At 45.5% G+C, this 25,656-nt stretch overlaps 1 protein-coding gene across 3 annotated transcripts in view; it reads right to left on the reverse strand.

The window, feature by feature from the left end:
* Positions 1 to 25,656, reverse strand: part of LOC126272747 (transcriptional coactivator YAP1) — a 328,068-nt gene that overhangs the window by 52,487 nt on the left and 249,925 nt on the right. For 2 of the 3 annotated variants that reach the window (XM_049975818.1, XM_049975829.1), the window contains exon 3: positions 12,932 to 13,069. The exons of the other annotated variant lie outside the window; for it this stretch is intronic. In XM_049975818.1, the coding sequence (XP_049831775.1) occupies positions 12,932 to 13,069 (138 nt within the window). The remainder of the gene's footprint in view (positions 1 to 12,931; positions 13,070 to 25,656) is intronic. 3 annotated transcript variants of the gene reach the window in all.

Here is a 25,656-nt window from a genome sequence, read left to right on the forward strand (position 1 = left end):
CGTTCACGCCCCAACACCGTGCAGCCCGCCTCCAGTGGTGTCGCGACAGGCGTGAATGGAGGGACGAATGGAGACGTGTCGTCTTCAGCGATGAGAGTCGCTTCTGGCTTGGTGCCAATGATGGTCGTATGCGTGTTTGGCACCGTGCAGGTGAGCGCCACAATCAGGACTGCATACGTCCGAGGCACACAGGGCCAACACCCGGCATCATGGTGTGGGGGAGCGATCTCCTACACTGGCCTTACACCTCTGGTGATCGTGGAGGGGACACTGAATAGTACACGGTACATCCAAACCGTCATCGAACCCATCGTTCTACCATTCCTAGACCGGCAAGGGAACTTGCTGTTCCAACAGGACAATGCACGTCCGCATGTATCCCGTGCCACCCAACGTGCTCTAGAAGGTGTAAGTCAACTACCCTGGCCAGCAAGATCTCCGGATCTGTCCCCCATTGAGCATGTTTGGGACTGGATGAAGCGTCGTCTCACGCGGTCTGCACGTCCAGCACGAACGCTGGTCCAACTGAGGCGCCAGGTGGAAATGGCATGGCAAGCCGTTCCACAGGACTACATCCAGCATCTCTACAATCGTCTCCATGGGAGAATAGCAGCCTGCATTGCTCCGAAAGGTGGATGTACACTGTAGTAGTGCCGACATTGTGCATGCTCTGTTGTCTGTGTCTATGAGCCTGTGGTTCTGTCAGTGTGATCACGTGATGTATCTGACCCCAGGAATGTGTCAATAAAGTTTCCCCTTCCTGGGACAATGAATTCACGGTGTTCTTATTTCAATTTCCAGGAGTGCATATTTAGAGTTAGCTGGCATTCTTTACACCAATCACAAATCCTGCCCAAGTCATCTTGTATCCTCCTGCAGTCACTCAACGACGAATTGGTGGACAGTAAGATGTAATGTTGTAATGTGGCATTTTAGTGGCAGGCTGCTTTCGCTGTGTTGTCAGCTTTCTCATTTCCCACGAGTCCAGCGAACCAGCAGAAGGCCACCTCTTTCTTCTGTCTGTGCTGGATGTGGATAGCGTCCTGCACCATCTGAAGTATGCTGGGTACATTTGCGTTACTTCCACAGCTGTCAGTAGGGAATGTAGTGCAAAGCGCGCGAAGCTTATTGCTGCCGCCTCAGGCCTTCCCGCCCATGTATAAACTGTACACGAGCAGCGAAGCCATTGCAGATTGCCTTGTTTGGGAAAAAGGGGCACGTACGCGACGGAGGCGGCAGGCTGTGTGCGGGTGGCAGCCGTGCGGGGCGGCGGGGACGGCTGGGGCGGCGCCAGCCTCCGGCGTCGCGGTGCCACGCGGGGCCGGCACCGCCACCGCCGGCGGCGACCAGGCACGGGCAGCGCCGTCCATCACACGGCAGCCCAGCGCCCTGAGGCCCGAGCCACGCGCCGCGGGAAAGCGAACGCCTTGTAACAATGATCAGCTCGTCTGGTTCAAAAATGGTTCAAGTGGCTCTAGGCACTATCGGACTTAACTTCTGAGGTCATCAGTCCCCTAGAACTTAGAACTAATTAAACCTAACTAACCTAAGGACAGCACACACATCTATGCCCGAGGCAGGATTCGAACCTGAGACCGTAGCGGTCACGCGGTTCCAGACTCAAGCGCCTAGGACCGCACGGCCACACCGGCCGGCAGTTCGTCTGGGAAGAGCGCCCATCCGATGGATTGCAGGGAGAGGAGGAGGAGTGGGGGGGGGGGGGGGGGGGGGGGAAGAAGGCTAACCGGGAGAGTCTGAAGATTTTTAATATTCGTTAAGACGAAAGGCAGCCTGTAAGTATCCATAATAAAATTCCAGTTCCAAAAAAACCTGCGTAATACCCACTTTTATAAAATTTTTGTGGTAGAGAAGCATCTACTATATATTTTTCTTTGTGAGCTATGGGGCGGGGGCGGAGGGAGAGACGACCCCTTTTGCCCCCGGGTATGGTAACCCTTGCCATCTAAGGCGTCGCGTACGTGTCATGGGGCTGTGCATGCCGCGCTGCTTCTGCTTACTACATCCACATTTACATCCATACTTCGCACAGAGTACGCGAAGGAACTTGTCCCCCTTCTTGCAGCGGTGTACCGTAGTTCTCTGGAAAAGCGTAGCGTTCCAAAGGATTGGAAAAGGGCACAGGTCATCCCCGTTTTCAAGAAGGGACGTCGAACAGATGTGCAGAACTATAGACCTATATCCCTAACGTCGATCAGTTGTAGAATTTTGGAACACGTATTATGTTCCAGAATAAACTGGAAACTACAAATCTACCCTGTAGGAATCAGCATGGCTTTCGAGAAAGACGCATCGTGTGAAACCCAGCTCGCGCTATTCGTCCACGAGACTCAGAGGACCATAGACACGGGTTCCCAGGTAGATGCCGTGTTTCTTGACTTCCGCAAGGCCTTCGATACAGTTCCCCACAGTCGTTTAATGAAGTAAGAGCATATGGACCAACAGACCAATTATGTGATTGGATTGAAGAGTTCCTAGATAACAGAACGCAACATGTCATTCTCAATGGAGAGAAGTCTTCCGAAGGAAGAGTGATTTCAGGTGTGCCGCAGGGGAGTGTCGTAGGTCCGTTGCTATTCACAATATACGTAAATGACCTTTTGGATGACATCGGAAGTTCACTGAGGCTTTTTGCGGATGATGCTGTGGTATACCGAGAGGTTTTAACAATGGAAAATTGTACTGAAATGCAGGAGGATCTGCAGAGAATTGACGCATGCTGCAAGGAATGGCAATTGAATCTCGATGTAGACAAGTGTAATGTGCTGCGAATACACAGAAAGAAAGATCCCATATCATTTAGTCATAATATAGCAGGTCAGCAACTGGAAGCAATTAATTCCTTAAATTATCTGGGAGTACGCGTTAGGAGTGTTTTAAAATGGAATGTTCATATACAGTTGATCGTCGGTAAAGCAGATGCCAGACAAATTCATTGGAAGAATCCTGAGGAAATGCAATCCGAAAACAAAGGAAGTAGGTTACAGTACGCTTGTTCGCCCACTGCTTGAATACTACTCAGCAGTGTGGGATCCGTACCAGATAAGGTTGACAGAAGAGATAGAGAAGATCCAACGGAGAGCAGCGCGCTTCGTTAAAGGATCATTTAGTAATCGCGAAAGCGTTACGGAGATGATAGATAAACTCCAGTGGAAGACTCTGCAGGAGAGACACTCAGTAGTTCGGTACGGTCTTTTGTTGAAGTTTCGAGAACATGCCTTCACCGAAGAGTCAAGCAGTATATTGCTCCCTCCTACGTACATCTCGCGAAGAGACCATGAGGATAAAATCAGAGAGATGAAAGCCCACACAGAATCATACCGACAATCCTTCTTTCCACAGACAATACGAGACTGGAATAGAAGGGAGAATCGATAGAGGTACTCAAGGTACCTTTCCCCACACACCGTCTGAGAATGGTATGGAGCGAGCAAACATCCCTGACAAGCCGCTGTATCAAGCAGTAAGCGTCTCATTCAGAATCACAAAGAAGGCGGTGGACCTTTTTGAGCAACTTGTGATCCAGCAGTGGCTTTTTAGAGCGTAACGTCAGGAGACTGATGAAGGTAAGGTTTGAATTTGTTCTTAACAACTATTAAGGTTGCCGGTCCTTCACAGTACTGTGTAATAATAGTACATTGCCCACCTGGATCGTCGTTAGGTAAGATGCCAAAAGGTTATGCTGAAATATGAGCCTAAACAACACCTCAGGCTGCAATTGACGCATGTACATAGTCGAAGCGCCAACAGAAGTCAGTATTGGCGGAAAAAGTGTCCCCTTGTCGCCATTTCGTGCACATCAGATGATTAAATAGTTAAGGACATACAGGGCACACAGCAACCTGCAATATACCGTTGTAGCGCTACTGGTAAATGGCAACGAACTCAGTTGTATTGGATTACTGAGAGAGGAATACTAATTTCAACTGAAGTGATATTGTGACATGAGATAAAGACAGGGAAAGACATGATATAGCAGTATCGCTAGAAGAGACATAGGATGTTTTACAATCACCCCATTGGAACAATTAATGGTATTTAAGGATTACATCATTCCGTAAGTTATATTTGTGATGTATGGTAGTGATGACACCAGTGAGAACCAGTTTCTGTTTGCTTGCGTAGTTTCACTCTGGTCGTAAAATCACTCACACGAAAAGAATAACTAAGTTATAACACCTTATAAAATTGAGTGTCTCAAACAAATAGAGACGTCTCTGATACTTATCCTGTGAAGGTGACAGGCAACGTAGCGGTGAGAGAAATGAATCCCTACCATGGCTCGCACATGTTTGTTACAGGATATTCAATTCGTAGACAACGTTCCTCTGGGGGAATAGATAGCAGATTACAGGTCGTATTCTCCGCATTCTTCTTTCCACGCATTATATGACCTGGCAGTAAATGTAAAGAAGTGTTAGGATCAACTGGAAATTGGGGCTAAGCAAGCTTCTGTTATGTGTTGCCAGGCAGTACACGTACCCACCTTGTAGGATGCCGTAGGCCTAGTGTGACGATACCAAAAAAGTTTCACGCGAGTCCCTTATAGCTCTATTTCAACGACCTGCGTAGCAAAATAATCTTTATCCTGTGCGATGCAGGCATACTGAGAGTCGATAGTTCACTATGACCAGGAACTACTTCATTCCTATAGGCCTGAGAAAAAACTTGCATCATGGTCCCTGCCTCTGCCGTAATCAAAGACTTGTTCTGGAGAAGGGGGAATGACACTTCTGCTAGGAGATCAGGACAAAAAAAGGCGCTAACTGCATACGATGAACATAACATTTTGGTCGCTGAAATCAGTGCGTTTGCATGGTGTGAAAGTTTCTAATATTTTATGGTTGGCGTTTGGGGAGCTGATGGATGTTGCATGTCGGTGGCTACTGTCTGAGAAAACCGTACCAGTTCACATTTCGTGTTAAACACCTATTACTATTCTATAGTGCTGTTTTAGTTTTAGTAGACAGGTGGCCGTTTGTACGAAGAATTTCCGGAAGTCTGTTTCTTTCCGAATAATTGGGAGCTTCGAAGTAGAATTTTTCGCAACGTAAATGTATTCACAACACACTAGCCCTGATTACATGCAGAATTTTAAGCTTTGATGCAAATTGTTACGCAGCGGCATTTCAGATTTGGTAATTGTTAAATTAACGACCTGTGAAAAATATGGCGAACCAGGAGAGCTTCTGTAAAGTTTGGAAGGTAGGAGACGGATACTGGCATAAGTAAAGCTGTGAGTACCGGGCGTGAGTCGTGCTTCGGTAGCTCAGATGGTAGAGCACTTGCCCGCGAAAGGCAAAGGTCCCGAGTTCGAGTCTCGGTCGGGCACACAGTTTTAATCTGCCAGGAAGTTTCATATCAACGCACACTCCGCTGCAGAGTGAAAATCTCAATCTGGATGTTAAAATTTGTCCCGTATGGTCACCCCCCCCCCCTCCTGCCCCCTCTTCCCACTTCAGTTGCAGTGTTGTTGATTTTGTACGTCCGGCGCGACAGCTGGTATTTGATTTCTGGCCCCTCTTCATTACATCAGCGTATGAATAAGTTAAGCTCTAGAAAGTAGCCATCTTGTACTGATATTTTGCCATCACAATTTAATTTCTTAGGACCCCGTCTTCTCTGATACTTTGGCATGATATATCTGTCGCAAAATGCACGCCATTGCAATTAGTACTTTAACACGCGGGATGTCAGAAGACTAATTTCAATGGAAACCGCCACATTTAAAAGACATGCTTTCGTTCTTGCAATGCTCACTGAAGGAAAAGACGGTGACTTCTTGTACACCATCCCGGGTGTAATCTCGGCATTGTAGCATCTCAGAATTCCTGTTGGTTAAGCGTACAGGAGGTGGCACAGCCTATCGATTAAATTTGGAGTACGTTAAGGATAAATCTTGAGAATCAAGTTTCAGAACAAAAATACTTATTTGCTTATGTTGCACCGAACTCCTGTTTTGACACCAACAACAGGCATAGCCCACTGCACGTTGGTGAGCGTCAACGAGATCCTATCGATTACTAACGTTGAGATGTTGTTGGCAGGAACACAAGTTTAACGACAGAGCATAGCAAAACATAGTTATAAGTAATCCTGTGTCTCCTACCCAGGAAAATACACACTACTGCGACTCTGAACTTCGAATGGCTAATGTTGCCAACAGTAATGAATAGCTTTTAGGCTAAATTCGTTCTACTGAACCTTCCACTCTGCATCCGTATTTCAACACGATACCATCGAATCACGTCTGAGAATATCGGAGTAAATACTGTTTCTTTTTCTTTCGCGTCAGAATTAAACAGTCGAATACGAAAATGTTGGAAAGATGGATAGGTGACTAACCTGAAACTTCCTTGCGTAAGTGAACATCTGCTAATAGAAGGTCAAGCTCGAAACACAGTGTAGGAAATACGTGAGACTTCTCACTGATTTGTAAAGTGGGTCTTTATTCAGAGAGGAAGACGCCACAAATCGCCCATATCTTTCTCAGTAACACAGCTGCATTGGTATGAAGTTATGCCTTTATTTGTACTTGCGCTATCTGCAAGTCGTACCCTTTTGATCGTTCACATTTTTTCCCACTTTGTAACACTGCCTTTGTGTATTGGATATCCCCAAACCTATTACCAGCTGACCATAACTAAATTTTCTCTACGGTTGGTGCATAATGAAAGTAACGTCTACTTTTAAACTGGGATTATGTCAATGACGCTGGCTTGAAAATTATTATGTTACTTTAACTACGCACTTCAACATTTTTTAAAATTTTTTTAAATCTAGATGCTTCGTCTGAGCCGAATCTGCTTTCTTTCAGTATTATATTTGTTACATTTAAATGTCTTCACCACTACTACTAAAATAGCATCTCTCTATAAACGCAGGAACAATGTTCCTCTGAAATTTAGTCATTTTGATGATTGTTTAACGTTGTTACAAAAGAGGTACCACACATACAGACAAATCTTAATTATAATCATATTCTTTTCCTGAATCAGAATGTGCTCTTTCAAATATGTGGCGCATCGTACAAAACGCTTTCCTGGACGGCGAAGGTATTGGTAATGGCGAATAGACAAATAATATTAAAACCTATAATGCAAAGAACCGTATGACATTGAAAACTACCTCATAAGCACCAGTTTGTAATAAGTTGCTTCTTTAACTGACAGTGGACTGAGCCTAAAACTCAACACAGAAATTTTGCTCAAAGAAATACGGAACATGCTTACCTGGAGTGGCATCTGAAGAGAGCCACTACAAACACCTCACGAATGAAGCTGAAAATTTTGCGCTCCGGGTAGGTGAGGCAGAGATATACAAACACCGGTAGCCAGAAAGTGAAAAATGACAAATGGAAGAGCGCGGGAATGAGAAGCAGTCCGAAATGAGCAAACACTATTCGTATGCTGGCTAGCAGGAAGAGTGTCAGTGAGGTGCTGGAATGCACCGACAGAGATGTGGAGCGACGCCGACTGCAGTGTCGTGGCCTGCTGCGCTACGTTTCTCGGTTGATAATCATGGCGCCAACTGCGAGATCGAGGTTGTCCGATAGATTCTCAACTGGTTTGAAGTTCGGGGCATTTGGTGGCCAAAGGACTATGATAAACTCACCCTGGTGCTCTTCGAACTACGCACGTACACCGCGAACTGTTTGACACGTTGCACTGCCATCAGGCCCAAAAAAACTGCACGTAGAGGTGGACATGGTCCCCAGTGGTAGACACACGTGATCACCCAGGGAATGCCAAGAAAACATTCCCCAGTCCATAACTCTCCCTCCTGTTTGCAACTTTCAGAGGTCTCACGCCGTACACACCAACGACCATTTGGAGGATAAAACTTCATTTATCTGCTACTTGTAGCCTCTCACCAGATGTCCAGTTGCGGCACTGCAGTGCTAATTCCAGCAGTCGGTATGCGTGCTTGAACCAGACGCCTGCTGCCGAGGCCCATACGCACCAACGTTTGCTGAACGGTCGTAGAGGAGACCGCGACTCATTCCAATTGAAAACTTACGAAGCGGATTCGACTGGTTCATCTGAGCGGTCAGCTACTCAACAGTTTCACGTCTACCCGGCCGTGCACATCTCCACAGCCGTCGTTCAGCTGTGTCACCCATGGCCCGCGGTACACCACATTTGACTCGGCGCCGTCTTTGAATAGTGCCATTTTGCCACGCACGGTGTACTTCAATCACAGCGGCAGGCGAACAGTTTACACACTTGGCTGTTTCCACCTTTGATGGGAAAACCGGTGACCATACTTTTAGACGTCAGATGAATGTCTCAGTTTCCGCCTCACGAAGACTGCGCTGTGGTTTCCGCTTACACGCTTTACATACACCCCCCCCCCCCCCCCCCATGCTAGTGCTGCCATCTGCCGTCTTGCGTGATTATTGCGCGTTGACGTCGAACATAGGCTGAGGTCACACTAATGTGACTCGGCCGTGTAGTTAACACACAGTTGCCCTGTATTTGTGGTGACACCTGTTAAAAGAAAGAAACTAATTTCACTAGAGCATTCTTGAAGTAACAGCCGTGGAGAGCGAAGTATGATCGAGCAGATATTAGAATCAATCTCACAACTCCCGTGCATTCTGCCCCAACAATGTTGCTCGGAGCAGGCGGTTGTGCGGTCTGTCGCGCTGCCTCGTGCAAGACAGTGCATTCCTGTGCAGTGGGGATCCAGAGACGGTAACTATTTCTCCCGCGGCCTGAAAGCAACTGAACAAACGCAGGTGAAGACGGTAACCAGCCACTGCGGTATCGAACCGCGCATGCCGTCGTCCTGAGTCACGCCAGATATCGATGGGACTCTGCGCGCTTGTTTCCACGCGAACCTTCACTGCCTGCTTAAAAGCAGCCGCCGAGGCAGCCCGTATGCTCTCTCAGAATCAACATACGTGATTTTGTTTGTGAGTTCGCTAGTATCGGCACAGAGTACCCATGCTGTCCATTCACACAAATTATTAAGGCTTTATAGTGACTTCGTAGTCCGGTGGCATAGTCAAGAGAATGATAAGCAGCTACGCGACGGTAGGATTCGGATCGAATCCAACTTGGTAATTATTTTATGCGTTACAACGAAAATTTGGTTAGAATGAACTGTTCACGGTTCTTAATACGATTTTAGGACCTCAAACGGTCTTTCACTTCAATGACCACTTGCGTCCTGCGAATAAGTGAGTATATATATTACTCTGAGCACTATGGGACTTGACAAAAAAAATGGCTCTGAGCACTATGGGACTCAACTGCTGTGGTCATCAGTCCCCTAGAACTCAGAACTACTTAAACCGAACTAACTTAAGGACATCACACACATCCATGCCCGAGGCAGGATTCGAACCTGCAACCGTAGCGGTCTCGCGGTTCCAGGCTGAAGCGCCTAGAACCGCACAGCCACACCGGCCGGCATAGTGAGTCTATCAGGTGAGTAAAAACCATCTCACTTCCTGTCACCTCCTCTCAGGCAGCTACTGATCTGTTTCTTAGCTACGCGTTAGGGCTTTTTTTCCGTATGGTCTCTTTCGAATCCGCCCCATAAGTTTTCAGTAGGACTGAAGCGTGGTTCAGGAGGCGGCCAGTCGTGAAGATAAATCTCATTGTGTTTTGCAAAACTCTCCTGCATCACATGTCTACTGCAGACTAACACTGCTGGAAATAAATTAATACCTTAGAATACAGTTGTTGCACCGATTGACTCATGGAATTGCCCATAATATCAGTATTCCAGGTAGTATCAAGTCATTTGTCCTGTGGCGTACACTAAGTCCACAGGGACAAATCCCGAAAAAGTCATGTGCACACCATCACAGAGATGACTCGCTGATGTATTTGAGGACGAAACAGATTCCACGTGGACTATGTAACCGCGCTGGACCATATTCGCTTTAGGAAATACTGATTCGTCGAAAAATATTACATTCCGCTACAGGAAACGCTAATCAGCAAAGTCCACGATCGTCATACAGCTTCCCATTAAGCCCCCTAGATTTGCTCTGTAGTCAGTCTTCCCGCAGCTAGGACCGATCCGTGTCAACCGAATCGGAAAACAGTGCAGTGTGTATCAACTTTAATGCGTTTAAAGAAAGTATTTTGCCGTGAAATGTATCCAAGTCCATTATCCTGAACTACTGTTGTTACAAGTTAAACACCTATTCCCAGTAACATGACGTCGTTTGAGCCCTCGTTACAAGGTGGACTCAGCAACATCATGCCATGCCCCAATCTGCGACGCCATCAAATTCCCTTCCTCCTCAAGAGAAATGACGCGGTCACAAATAACGCGTTGACGTCGAGGCATGGCTCATGAATAAACTGGCTGGACTCGAAGCACGGTGTTTCTGGTATCTGACACAGAATCGTGTGCAGCCATCGACTATTATGGAATGAATGCTCGGCGCGTTAGATTGCAACAGAATACTGGCATCATATGTGAGGATAAACCTCAACGGGGTTAATTATTACAGAATGCTTTTACCCTCTGTGTATGGTGATGCCCGAAGGACGTTAATAAGTTGAGTCTCTAAATGCGTCCAAACAAGTTCAGGTTACTAGCCCTTAGTTTTCGAGAAGTAGAGGTCAACAATCATCAAGTTTGAGCGTTTTACTACCTTCAACTGCAGATTTGTCTCAACGATGTGACATTACTTGCGGACCAGGACGTCGTGGCTTCAAACCCAATGCTTATCTATTTTAATTTTTCACTAAAACTTAAGATTAACTTCAGTTTCTGCAATGATTATAGAGCAATACGCTGGAGTGCAGAGCTAAAGGATGAAAGTAACTTCTACATGGACGTGTCACTGTCAAGAAACACAGCTCAATGGAACTTGTACCACACACAGAAAGACCTGCTACAGTATTGTATGTGAGGAAACTGATATACGCTGAGGTGCAAAAGTCAAGTTAGATATGCACAGATACAGATGGCGATATTATCGGCTACACAAGGTATAAAACGACAGTTCATTGGTGGAGCTGTTTTTTTTACTCCGGTGATTCATGAGAAAAGGTTTCCGATGTGTGTGTGTGTGTGGCTGCACAACGGAAATTAAAAGGCTGCTAACGCGGAACAGTAGTTGGAGTGGCGCTAAAAGCACGGAACGTTTAATTTTGGAAATCGCTAGGGAATTCAATATTCAGACTTCCACAGTGTCAAGAGTTCGCCGAGAATACCAGATTTCAAGTGTTACATCTCACCACGGACAACGCAGTGGCCGACGGTCTTCACTTAACGACGGAGAGCAGCGGCGTTTGCGTAGAGTAGTCGGTGATAACAGAAAAACAATACTGCGTGAAATAACAACAGAAATCAGTGTGGGAAGGACAATGAACGTACCCCTCAGAACAGAGTGGCGAAATTTGTGGTTAATGGGCAAATGGCAGCATACGATAGATGCCTTTGCTAATTGCACGACACCGCCTGGAGTGCCTCTCTTGGACTCGTGACCACATCTGTTGGACCCTAGACGACTGGAAAACCAGATGAGCCCTGATTTCAGTTGGTAACAGCTGGTTGTAGAGTTTGAGTGTGGAGGAGACCCGACGAAGCCATGGACCCAAGTTGTCAAGAAGGCACTGAGAAAGCTGGTAGTGGCTTCATAATGGTGTAGGTTGTGTTTATGTGGAATGGACTGGAACCTCTGGTCCAACTGAACCGACCATTGACTAGAAATAGCTATGTTCGGCTACTTCGATACCATTTACAGTCACTCATGACTTCATGTTCCCAAACAACTATTGAATTTTTGTGAATGGAAATGCACATTGTCACCGGGCCACAGTTGCTCACACTTGGTTTAAGGAAAGTTCTGAACAATCGAACGAATGATTTGGCCACCCAGATTATTCGACATGAATCCCGTCGAATTTTTATGGGATGTACTGGAGACGTCATTTCGTGCACAAAATCCTGCACCGGCAAGTTTTCCGCAATTATGGACGCCTGTACAGGCAGCGAGTTTCAATATTTCTGCAGGGGACTTTCAACGACTTGCTGCACTGGGCCGGGAAAGAGGTGGTCCGACACGATATTACAGTGTATCAGTGCAGATCATTTGGCAGCATCGGGTCTGAGCCTGTCCCTTTTCCATCAAAAGTATTGGTTGTTGGTTGGTTGTTTGGGGAAGGAGACCAGACAGCGAGGTCATCGGTCTCATCGGATTAAGGAAGGACGGGGAAGGAAGTCGGCCGTGCCCTTTCACAGGAACCATCCCGGCATTTGCCTGGAGCGATTTGTGGAAATCACGGAAAACCTAAATCAGGATGGCCAGACGCGGGAGTGAACCGTCGTCCTCCCGAATGCGAGTCCAGTGTGCTAACCACTGCGCCACCTCGCTCGGTATCAAAAGTATTAATATTACACTAAAGTGACAATGACTACAGTTACTTGCCCTAAACAAATGCACTTCCAGGCCACATGTCGCTAATGAATGGCAATAGTGTGCACTGTAGAGCAAGTTATTTTTGATTGAGCGTTCAAAAAGCCGCTAGGGGTGTCTTAGTAAATTGTGCCTTCGAATCTTCCCGTTTTTCCGTTACTTTAAGCGAACGATGTGTTTACTAATCAGAAAATATTTGAAGTGCTTGACAGTCCTGTGTTTTAGTTTCTAAATATGAAAACGAAGAACCAGACACTTTATGATCGTTCCAATAATAGTGTGAGGGAGACTGCGAAGAAAATTGCCCAAATGACATCACTACTTCCGCTCTGAATGGCAGTACCTCTGCGTCATTTAATACGAAACGATAAAGGTGCTAATTATCATTTGAGAGTGAGGATTAAGTGAAATGAATTAGTGAAGGCATTTTGCGTCAAAGCGCCAGAGCTCAAGAGTTACAAGCGCAAGCTGCCTGTCGCGGCAGAGGGGCAGAGTACAGGCCACCCACAGCAGTGAGCTACTTACGTATCCGGGGGTCGAACCAGGAGGTGGTGCGCGTCTGGTGGTTGATGAAATAGAGCTCGCCCTCGGCCGTGGTGGCCTGCTCCCAGCCCTCGGGCAGCGGGCCCAGGCCGGTCGCGTCTGCGCCCGCACCCTTGCCTCCTGCAACAGTCGCGCCACACACTCAGCGTCACACCACAGCTCGTCATTCTGCTAGGTTCTCTGCAACTACCGAACTAAAACAAAGTCTTGTGCTTACCGGAACGTCGACGTCGGGTTCACCCGGCTCAGTGTACGGAAAGGAAACAGCCGTAATCTTGTTGGAGCAACCATTCTCGTATTTTCCAATTATGATCTAAGACACAACAAAACGTCTCAGTAATGTTGTCTGCACGTAGAACCTAACCCCAGTCTACAGACTACAATTCCAGCATCAAAATTCTGTTGCATTTGTTTGTGACATTTCCAAAAACTAAGATGTAAAAAATCACTGTCGTCGTCGTTACCAGTAACAACAACAACAACAGGAACGGGAACAGTAGTACGCAAAGCGAAGCTTCACAGAAAAAAATTAGAGAGGAAACTACCCGGCCAAAATTTTCTTCCGAGAGAAATTCAGGTTGTCAAGGGAGACTGAACGAACAAACAGGAAAGAAATTGTAAATAACTTTTATTTCCCGACTTGAAAGCGTCACAGACCAGGAAGTTAGAGAAAAAATGCAGATCCATTATAGAATTGCGGATAGAATAGAAGGAAGACAGCTAGGATGGTTATAGCTGTATGTGGGCTGCTTCTGTGTTGGCAGCGCTGTGTACCGCTTTGCATTGGATCTCTGACTGCGCTTTGTGCGTGCAAGAGACTCTGTGGCTGGCCGGACTCGTTGTTGGAAGTTAATAGCCAGTAGTGTTGGGCAGTTGGAAGTTAGTCGCCAGCAGTGATGGAAATGCTGTTGGGCAGTTGGAGGTGAACAGCTAGCAGTGATGAATGTTAGACGTGACAAGTTAGCATCGATGGAGGGTAGAGGTCTGAAGTGTTAGCGTAGGCTAACGATCTGGAAGTATCTGACTTGGAGATTGAAAATTATTCATGATTATAAATCTTTGTTCTGGATGTCAATGACGATTTATATTCGTGTTTGAGCTGGATGTCACATTATTAAGGTAAAAAAATACATTATTTGGTTTACAACAAAATCTTTCCTTTGCTAACCACATACCTATTTGTAGTTATTGGCTTTAGTAGTTAAAATCTTTTATTTAGCTGGCAGTATTGACGCTCGCTGTATTGCAGTAGTTCGCGTAATGGAAGTTTTTATGAGGTAAGTGCTTAATGAAATGTATAGGTTATTGCCAGGATTGCTTCTTATTCAGGGGCATTCTTTTGTCCGATTGTAATTTTTTTTAAGCAGTCAGATTGCGTTGCCCTATAATATTGTGAGTCAGTGTTGACACGATCAGAAAAAGTAAAGAGAAAGTAGGCTGAGTACGTTCAGTTTTACTCAGCTGTTTCAGAATCAAATAACGTAGAAGTTTCTTCTCAGCCATTCAGCAAATTAAGTACAGATTCACACATTTAAATAAAGAAGTTTCAAAGCATGTCTGAAGAATGGGAAACACAGATGTCCAAAGAGCACGTTCATGACAACCTCCTGAAAGGACGAAGCGGAGGAGTAGGAGGAGAGGAAGAACAACACTGTGAGAAGGGTGGCTAAGAGAGAAGAGGAATAGAAGAGAATGGGGAAGAATGGTGAGATAGAGTCGTCTAGCGACAGAGATGAGAGATGCGCCGACAATTCTAGGCCTACCGTGAATAAATGTAAGGAAGCTTTTTTCTCAGGACAACAGCCGCAATGGAAAAGATATGAACTGCAAAAAAGGAGCATCTCACAAAGAACACATCGAATAGTACCTCAAGACTGCTTGTGGAAGACCGCAAGCATTTTCCTTGGAACGACATTTCCGACCCCCACTTGCAATTATTTTCTGTTAAGTAAACGGCAGGGTATGTTGTGATTTCTTCAGACAGTCGTATCACGGGATTTTCCACTTTTTATTTTTTTTCTTCTGGCACTTATTGTGCTTCGTTCCGTTGGCGTTAACGACCGTTATACACTGACTGACAACTACTCCAAGGAAATAATCCTAAACTTCGACGTCATTTCGTTCACTTCTGCACCATAGGCAGATAAGCAGATGATTAAAGTTAAAATGGTTGTGACAGTCAGGACGGTAACCAAATTTATTTAATTGTATCACTATACGATCATATTACCGGGAGTACCAGGATATCTGAAGGACATGCGCGATGTCACGTTTACTAACAACTGCACAGCACCACGCAGAACACGTGCACGTGCGTGAGAATGATACAAACACTTGTTACATTTATGATCAAGTCTTATTGCGGGTCTATCGTACAATATCCAGAGATAAGGGGCTTTCGCATATAGTAGTGCCCCAGTGATGAACTGAATGGGACGTACGAAAACAAAAAGCATTCTAAAGATGGAAGTTCAGATCGGTCAAGTCTAACTCTAAAAGGGGATCGCCATTATATGCCCCTTCACATCTGTGCCTGACACTATGGGAACAGATAATGGACTGAATAAAACCCCCGACTGTCATCCCATGCAATTATTCGCAGGCTACCAGCAGCCAGTATAACGCAGTACTCGTGTGTAGGCCCTACGTTGGTGTTAGCACAAAAACAGACGGCGGCATTTGGAGTGGTGTCCTAGCTGGAAACGAAGAACTGCTCGCTCTAGTGACGTCACATAACCTTCATTGATAAATTTCGGTTCCGCATTACTTTTGTCGACCATCATACGCGAGTACGACTCCGAGGGTACAGGTTACGTTCTACCAATATTTTGGGCAGGGACACTTTCCTCCCCTACCCCCCCCCCCCCCGTACACACACACACACACACACACACACACACACACACACACACACACACAGACCGCGCGGGGTAGCCAGGCGGTCTGAGTCGTCTTGTCACGTTCTCCCTTCGTCGGAGGTCCGAGTCCTCTCTCGGGCATGGGTGTGTGTGTGTGTGTGTTGTCCTTAGTGTAAGTTAGATTAAGTAGCGTATAAGATTAGGGACCGATGACCTCAGTAGTTTGGTCCCATAAGGTCTTACCACAAATTTCCAAAAACACACACATCTGGGGTTACATACAGCTCCATGGTGCGAGGATAAGTTTCAGGTCACAAACGATAGTCATTCAAGAAACTCAGTTGACGACGGTACATCATTGCCACCCTGCATCCTCGGTTGTTACCTCTAATGTGATAATACCACAGCATTTATTTTTCACACAAGAGGACAAAGCTCGACCACACACGAATGCGGGTTCGTGGACTTCCTGTATGAGACTGAGATATTTCAATGACCAGCAAGATAACTTAATGTGTCTCAGATGCAACATGTGGAGGACCAGCCCAGACTTCCCAAAATATTGAAGGTAATTTGCTACTGTTGACCAGCCTGCCTCAGGAGGGGACATAAAAGCGACACAGTTAATTTCGCCAATATCTTTCTAGAATATGCAACATCCAGTCGACAAAGGATCAATAGTGTGCTCGTACTGACGAAATTCTCTGTAAATTTCACTTAATTTTGTAAACACTGAAAAACAATTTATCAAATTAATGAAACGTACACAGACGGAGACAAAAATATGCTTTTCTTCAGTGTCTACTGTCTGAAACACCGTGTTAATTCTACTGGTAATATAAGTAAACGTCAATTTTTAAGCTGTCGCAATATGTCTTTCAAAGGTTACAAAACAGCAGTCATGCATGTGGACGTGCTATGAATAGTGTGCCATGGCGCAGAGATTATAGTCCCTGGATGACGACTAAAAACGTCTACTCCAGAACATGGTAGATCTTGACATGGCACTGATAGAGGTGAAAGAAGGGAAAATTAACAAAAATCTTAGGATCAATGTGGAAACTAAACCTTGTAGTCTGGAACCTAACCCATAAAGTCAAATTTCTGGACAAACGATTAATAATTTATTTACCTAATAGAAACTGAACTGAGGCCTTCAAAGAACGACTAGTTATACAATTCCATACAAGGCGTAAATAACGAAAATACTACGCCCTTCTACGTTATTCGTGATTTAAGTTACAAATAGTAAGTTGGTTCAAATGACTCTGAGCACTATGGGACTTAACTTCTGAGGTCATTAGTCCCCTAGAACTCAGAACTACTTAAACCTAACTAACCTAAGGACATCACACACATCCATGCCCGAGGCAGGATTCGAACCTGCGACCGTAGCAGTCGCGCGGTTCCAGCCTGTAGCGCCTAGAACCGCTCGGCCATCCCGGCCGGCACAAATAGTAAGTAACAAATAATTATTTGTATTTATTAATCAACAAATTTATTGGAATGATCTATTTATTCGAATAATTATCTAAGTGGAAACATATTCGAATAATGCCCATCTCTGAGTGTGGGACTCCCTTTGCCCGACTGGCTGAATCGTGCAATGTCAATACTTCTGGGAATTTGGATATCACAGTGGCCGGATGTTTGCGTAGGTGTATGAGGGAGGATCGCCTTATTGTGCAAGACGAACATCTGAACACCTTCGGATCTGCGCCACCAATCGGAGAACGTTGCGGCTCTCTCTCTGGGTCATCTCGTGAGATTGGTCGGAGACAAGCAGCATTTGGAAAAGGGGCTTACCGTCCCATGCGTAGGCTGCCGATAACACCACGACACTAACGGTTGCGTTTGGAGTTGTATCGTGATCGGGAAACGTGGGCTACTGATGAACGGTGTCAGCGGTCATGACGCTTCTGCTCTACCCCTGGAGACCATCATAGGCGAGTATGGCGGCGACCTAGGGAGAGGTCCCGTTCTTCTGATGTGTTGGAAAGACACAGCAGTGACACTACTGGCGTCGTGGTGTGGGGGACAGGGCCAACGACGAGATATACGAGCCCTGTGGCGGGCGTCCCAACACGTGCCACTGAGGGCCTTCGTGTACCAGCTATCATCTCCAGCAGAAAGAGAGTTGCTATTTTAGACCAGTTTAATGTTTCGTAGCTGCGCATTTAAATACACTCGAGCTTTCGATGACATATGAAAAAGAACTTTATTGAGTACCTTGTCATTGACACACTGATTTTCGGTCTGGGTCCGCGCGCAGCCGAGCGTTTGCGATGTACGTCGGGGCAAGGTAAGTAGTGTGACGTCAGTAGTTCGTTCCGCGGACCGATGGGGAGCCATCGCCTACGACTTTGGGTTACATCTGGTACTGACTGAACGAACTCTGACGGCACAACAGTACGTCAGTGACGTCCTACGTCCTCATGCGTTACCCCTCATGAGACAGTAGCGCGGTGTTATGTTTCAACACCACAATACTCGTCCACACAAGTCTCTATTCACGGTAGGCGTGAAGATGTATTCTCGTGTCCACCAAGACATAACAACAGCCCGGATATCAACTCTGTCTGAATGCCAGTATCCAGACTATCTGGGATATCAAGGATCTGTTGTAACGGCTGTGAAGCAGCTTGCCTCAGGAGAGGATACAGTGGCTTTATGTCACCCTTCCCAATTGAATTATTCCATGCATACAGGCCAGAGGGGTTCAACAGTATAGTGATAAGTGGCTCATACACCTCAGTTCTTTGTAAACTGGAGACCTTGAAACCACAGAAATTCCATCACATACTTTCCTAACCACGAGAAGTTTGATTTCGTTTCCTACTCAACTTGTAGGTGCTTCATCTTTTTTTATTTTTTATTTTTTTTATTCAGAAGGCGTATTTTTAACAAGAACACAGAGATCATGCAGACAGTTGAGTTGTATCAGTACCTTCGTGTGCGCTCAACAGACGTGTTTTCAGTGTGGCAAGTTAGTTCTACTGACGGCCCTGCTCTCGTACGTGGTGTTCGATTTCGGATTCTACTTGACAGAGAATGGTAGAAACATGCAGCATCTCTTCCATAAAAAAAATGCCGTGGCTTCAATAAGGCTTTACACAAACCGTCGCCAATAGGAGCGGCACCCGAATACGAGCACTACATTTTTGCTATGATCTGGATTGTCATGGTACCATTGTGTACAAAAGCATCGGTGGGTCAGGTGCACATCAGCATTCCTCAGTGCATGCGGAAGACACTAGACATGACCCGACGAAATGGGTAATGGATTCGAACATGTCGAATACAACATCTGACACGAAATAGTGTCAGTCTGTCAGGGCATTAATTTCTAGATTGGAGACAACGACGGACCAAACTTCCCAGCATGAAGCTAATTATCACTAGGGAGCATGCCTCACTTCCCCTTAGTCAGTGCTCTTATGAGGTGCAGCCACCCGAATAATGGAAAACATAGGATCTGGGTAACAAGCTGTGGTCCCCTTGAAAAAATAATAGTTAGTTAGATGTTGCATAGATCATTCGAATGATTCTTTTATCGAAATGATGTGGAACTAGTCAGATTGCAGAATCTGTATACATATTTAGTGTTAAAATCAATAAACATTTTTTAGTCCTATTCAAGGAAATAAACTTTTTTGCTGGTTACCTGTTTGCAAGTAGAAATTTGTCCAGGTAATAGGACAAGTTGTCCAGGAGAAATGATTTTAGGTTAAATTTATAACTTTCTGTGCTATCTGTCACGTATTTTATGTTTTGATCTAAAAACTTTATTGCTGCGTATGGAACTCCTTTCTGAGTGACTGACAGCTTCTGCAATATAATGAAATGGCATGAAGATGGCACATAGCGCTTCGGACTCGTTAACCAGTGGCTGAAAAATAACATCGAAAACGAATTATACCACAAAATAGTGATAGTCTGGTCACATTGCTGGAAGCGAAGTATTTCATCACTACGGATAGATATGCAGCTCTCTACTGGCAGATCGAGATTCGCTCTGAAAAGGATTGGTTTCAAATCATCTGATGACCCCTGTGAGTTCAAAGCCTTTTGGTCTATGAACGCTCCAGCCACCTTTGAATACATTGACGAACAACCTGATTCGATATATTAAATGGACGATGTGTCTTCATTTTGTGAACGACGTCGTCATTTGCTTCGAGACATCTGAAAAGCATCCAAGTTACTTGGAAATTATGCTGAAGTGTGTCCGTGATGCAGGTCTTTGCTCAATGTAACGTAAAATAGTGTGTCTTCTTTGCCCAGAAAATAAAAATCTCGCCACACACAGTTGTTAGAGACAGTGTGCGCACTAGCTTAAAAAAAGTAAGAGCTATAGCAGATTATCCAAATTCTCCGTATGTTAGTGATGTGAGAGGCTTTCTGGGAATGTACTCCTCCTGCAGACGCTTTAGAAAGGAGTTCAGTTACGAAGTGCGCTCAGTGTAAGAACTGCTGTACGGAGACGCCAAATATTTTGGAGCTAGGAAAAAGACGCTTCCGTATCATTATCGTGGTGTTAACAACCTCTCTAGTCCTGACGCTTTTTGACGAGTATTTCGAGATGGAATGACGTACTGATGCCAGTGGCTACGTTATCACTGAAAGTGTGATTGCTTTCCCCTCCAGAGTACGAAAAGAATTACGGTATAACAGAGGATGGCAGTCTCACGATTTTTTGGATAACAAATTACGGACGTACTTAAACGGCATACCATTCATTGTTGCGATTGACCACCATTCCTACGCCGGCTAACAAACCTGAAACATCAGGGCTTTCAGCAAGGTGGCCACTACAGGAATAAAATATCACGGTCGAGATTTTTTTTTTCAAGTGGACACAACGAAAAATATTTACCTTTGCAGAACTTATAGGAGAAACAACATAGAAGTGGTAATATCCCATTCGTCGCTGCAATAATGCAAATTTCAGTAGGACAAAGAGAGCATCCAACATTATTAAACAGCACAGATGCTTTCGGAAAAGGGAAATCTGAATGTAATGTCACGGTCATTAGAGACTGACCACAAGCTAGGGTTACGTAAGGATAGGAAACTAAATCAGGCGTGCTATTTTCAAAGGAACCATCCCGGTATTTGTCTGGATTGACTTAGAGAAATTAAGGAAAAATTAAATTTGGATCGTCGTAACTGTCGTCCTCCCGAATGAGTCCATTGTGTTAACAACTGCGCCATCTCACTCGGTAGGAGATCCTTAGAACAGAGGGAATATTGTATGAAAGGAATCACATTCCAGTGGGACGAAAACAGATGCTAGTCATCTGGGGTTTACAGAGTCCATTCATAGAATCAGAAGCCGATGTGATTGGCCAGATCTCTAATAACCTGTGGGAAGTTATGTAAGCCATTGCAGGTAATACCAATGGCTGAAATATGTGCCTAAGGTACCAGCAAGATATCTTGTAACAATTCATCCAGCGGTTGATCAATTTCATCAGATTGGAATTGACTTATCGGACACACATTCCAAGGTGACAAATGGTAGCAATTACATATACTATGCTGTCACCGAAGCTGTAACTACTAGCGAGGCTAGAAAATGCGAATTTTCTCGTCGAAAACATGCTGTTATGGTACTGACAGGTTCCGCGACTGCGAATGTATAATTTGTTCTCATTGAGTGAAAATGTTTCAGTCAAGCTTGTGTCAGAAGAGGTGTGGTCTCACGTAACGTTTAAACAGACGTTGGTTGATATGCTCTCAATGTGTGATGAGGTCTAACAGAGAAGTGGCTGTCTTAACATTCACAGAGCAAGACACAGTTTTCGTGGCATTTTATCTGACTCACAGTCGAGAGACTAAAATATCAATGGATGCTTTCTTTCCCTTGTAACTTAACGCCAATCTATCCTCGTACTGCAAAACGAGTTTTGGACGATGTGTGAACAGGAAGCTGTGTGAATAGGGACCCTTTGTTTTGGAATACAATTTCACCATTGGGGAACAAACATTGTACTATGGGATGAACCTGTTGAGCCAAAATGGTCATACAATCCACAGCAGTATGCTACCTTCTCGAGTACCCATATTGCTAATGGAATACCACGATCTGGTGCCAAAATCATCACCGAATTCCGCCACGTTTCACCCTTCCGACATACCAGAAGTTTGAATCAACGTGAAACAAGACTCACCCGTCTAAACGACTTTTCTTCTATTGTTGCATTGTCCAGGTTCTGTAGCTTCAGTACAACGTATTCATGTTACGGGCAACTCTATCACTGATGAGTGGTTTTTAAATTCCACTTCGCCCTGCAATTCCCTGCTTCTGGAGTCTCTTTCGTGTTGCTTTGGTGCTGACAGTGTTCGACGAACTTTTCTTTAGTTACTTTTGCGCCCGCCAACTTCTTATTTTTCGTCATCATAACGATATCTTCGATATGGTGTCTCTTGACACACACCAAACACGTCGGCTACCTTGGTCACAGAAACGCCCACCATAAGAGCGCCAGCAAATTGCCCACTTCAGAATGCTCCTAGCACCGACATAATGCACTCATAACTACAAAGAAAAATGTTCTGAACACGACAGGCATTTGCACCGTATTGAGGACATTGTACAGGCGACGTCCGTGGTCAAAAACAACAGCGCAATCTCCAGGCCCAGTTAACATCTGAATTTATGACCAAGCTAGAATTTTTCGCACTGTTTCCATGGTTTTTTCGAGCCCCTGAGGATAACTGTAGCGCTTTTAATTAATTATTTTGGAAAAGTGAAAAATTTAACCCTGTCTCGCACGCCACATCTTCAGCAGCAGCCGGCCGCGGTGGTCTAGCGGTTCTAGGCGCGCAGTCCGGAACCACGCGACTGCTACGGTCGCAGGTTCGCATCCTGCCTCGGGCATGGATGTGTGTGCTGTCCTTAGGTTAGTTAGGTTTAAGTAGTTCTAAGTTCTAGGGGACTGATAACCACAGATGTTAAGTCCCATAGAGCTCAGAGCCATTTGAACCATTTGAACTTCAGCAGCAACCTTATCTAGGCTGATTTGATACTTTAGCATAACAGAGTATTCACCCGGGTCCGCTAATAAGTGTTTCATATTAAATTCAAGGAGTAGTACGCTACGCCGCGTAATTTATCTCGAGCGTCGCGCACTGGCGAGGTTGCGTGGCTTCTTGAGTTGGTGCAACACTATCGAGTTTGCGAGGTGCGGACGAAAGGAACGTTTCAGCCTGGCCCTTGGACTTTCATGTGTTGCGCGTTTGCACCGTTTACCAACACAGGCTGTCGACCTTGGAGAGCAATAATTAGATCGCTAGGCCGGCTCAGCTCCTGCACGCGCCGCCAGCGTCCCATCTGAACAGCCTCGGCGGTTCTCTCTGAAACTTGCCGCACTGGTTCATCTGTCGTAACGGCCACGAAATCCTCATTTACATGTATTTAGAATACCTGCTGCCGCCTTTGCTGTTGTAAGGCGCAACAGCCCTACACGCAGTTAAACTACACAGAGGTGTTCGTAGTAGTTTCAGTAGAATCCATACCGCAAGCATAAAGGATTTAAGAATCGCTTATTACGAGAGACATTCCAACAGTAATGTATCACTATTCTCTTCGCCAATTTTAGTTGAAAAAAATGCGGATTCTTTGGTGCGATATCGTGCAATACTCCCGCTCCAGCCACTACGGTTTCGTGAAGTTCCAATACGTGGCGGCGCTACACGAAGTGCTAAAAATGGCGTCTATAACAGAGGTGTGTTCCGAGCAGAGAGCTGTCAGTGAGTTTCTTTTGGCCGAAAATTAGAGCATGGCAGATATTCACAGGCGCTTTCAGAACGTCTACAGAGACCTGACAGTGAACAAATGCACGGTTAGTCGTTGGGCGTGGCCTCTCTCATTATCGCAACACGGTCGCGCCGGCCGGCTGCACGCAGATGTGACTCGTGCAATGTTGGAACGTGCGGACAGTTTCATTCGAGGTGATCGACGAAAAACAATCAAACAACTCGCTGCACAACTGGACGTCTGTGCTGGTAGTGCTGACACACTCGTCCTCCAGCTGGGATACTCAAAGGTGTCCGGCCGCTGGGTTCCTCCCCGCCTAACAGAAGACCGCCAGGAGCAACGAAGTACCACGCGTGCGGAATTGCTTGCGAGCTACGAGCCTCGTCGTGACAATTTTTGTCGAACATCGTCACATGTGATGGATTCATCACTTCGAACTGGAAACAGGAGGGCAATCCATGGAGTGGCGCCACACAACCTCTCCTACGAAAGAGAAGTTCAAAGCCGCACTCTCAGCCAGTAAAGTCATCGCGACGGTCTCCATGGACTCTGAAGGGATTGTTCTGTTTGCTGTCCTCCCTCTTGGTGCAACGATATACTCTGAAGTGTATTGTTGTACCCTCAGGAAAGTGAAGAAACGACTTCCGCATGTTTGTTCCAACAAAAATGCAAACCAACTTCTCCTTCTCCAAGACAACGCAAGGCCTCAAGCAAGTCTGAGCACCCGAGAGGAGTTAAAAAAAGAAAAGAATGTTCAAATGGCTCTGAGCACTATGGGACTTAACATCTGTGGTTATCAGTCCCCTATAACTTAGAACTACTTAAACCTAACTAACCTAAGGACATCACACACACATCCATGCCCGAGGCAGGATTCGAACCTGCAACCGTAGCAGTCGCGCAGTTCCGGACTGAGCGCCTAGAGAGGAGTTCACAAAACTTCATTGGACTGTTCTTCCTCCTCCACAATACAGCCCGGATCTCGCACCTCTCGACTTCCATTGTTTAGTCCAATGAAAGAGGCACTCCATGGGAAGCGGTACTTGGATGATGGGAAGGTTACTGATGCAGCAAGACGATGGCTTCGACGTCGACTTGCGGAGTGGTGACATGCGGGCATAAAGGGCTGCCAGTTAGGTGGCGTGAAGCCTTCGCATTGAACGGAGATTATATTGGAAAGCAGGTTTTTGTAGCTATAAGAGTGGGGAATAAATGATTTACTGGAATCGTGAATAAAACTAACCTACTTTCAGAAAAGCAGTGTGTTGCTTTACTTATTGAACTCCCCCGGTAAAAATTTGGAAATTTGTGGTAAGTTCCTATGGGACCAAACTGCTGAGCTCATCGGTCCCTTAAACTAATTTACGCTAAGGACAACACACACACACACACACACACACACACACACACACACACACACTAAGATAACTCCCCGCCAACGTGTAGGCTGATGTCGACTGCAGCATCAACGTTCACTGGTCTCCTACATGATGTTGGTAGTCCAATGTACACAGAGTCCAAGATAGTTGCAGTAGTTCAAAATCTGCAAACCATTTTTACTGATACTTAACCTGCTTTTCTTCGTTACATGGTTGCTAATCATTTTCTTGTGTACAAATCCCTGGCCCTATGTTCGATGGACTATGAAACATTTCCCTAATCTGTTAGAGGAGAAGGGTATTCGCCAGTGTTCTAACTGATTTATTGCTAACCGCAAGTTACTTTTCATTTCAGAAGACTTATGATACTCAACATCCTCAATAATTTGTTGGATGTATTTTAATCTCTTTCATCCCCTAACAGTTTTTACCCTCTACAGCTCCCTCTAGTACAATGCAAGTTATTCCTTGATGTCTTGACGCACATTCTGTTATCCTGTCCCTTTTCTAGCCAGTGTTTTCCACGTATTCGTTTCCTCGCCAGTTCTGTAGTGTACCTAATTTCTGATCAGTCCACTTTATCTTGGCTCTGAGCACTATGGGACTAAAAGGCTGCTTCCGAAGATACAATTTTCCGCCCTCTTTGGCAAGGCTTTTGGCAAAGTGATTCCTTGTACCAAAATTCATTAGCCGCCTTGCCAATATGCT

This window comes from Schistocerca gregaria, chromosome 1, assembly GCF_023897955.1.
Source record: "Schistocerca gregaria isolate iqSchGreg1 chromosome 1, iqSchGreg1.2, whole genome shotgun sequence".
NCBI classification, from domain to species: domain Eukaryota; kingdom Metazoa; phylum Arthropoda; class Insecta; order Orthoptera; family Acrididae; genus Schistocerca; species Schistocerca gregaria.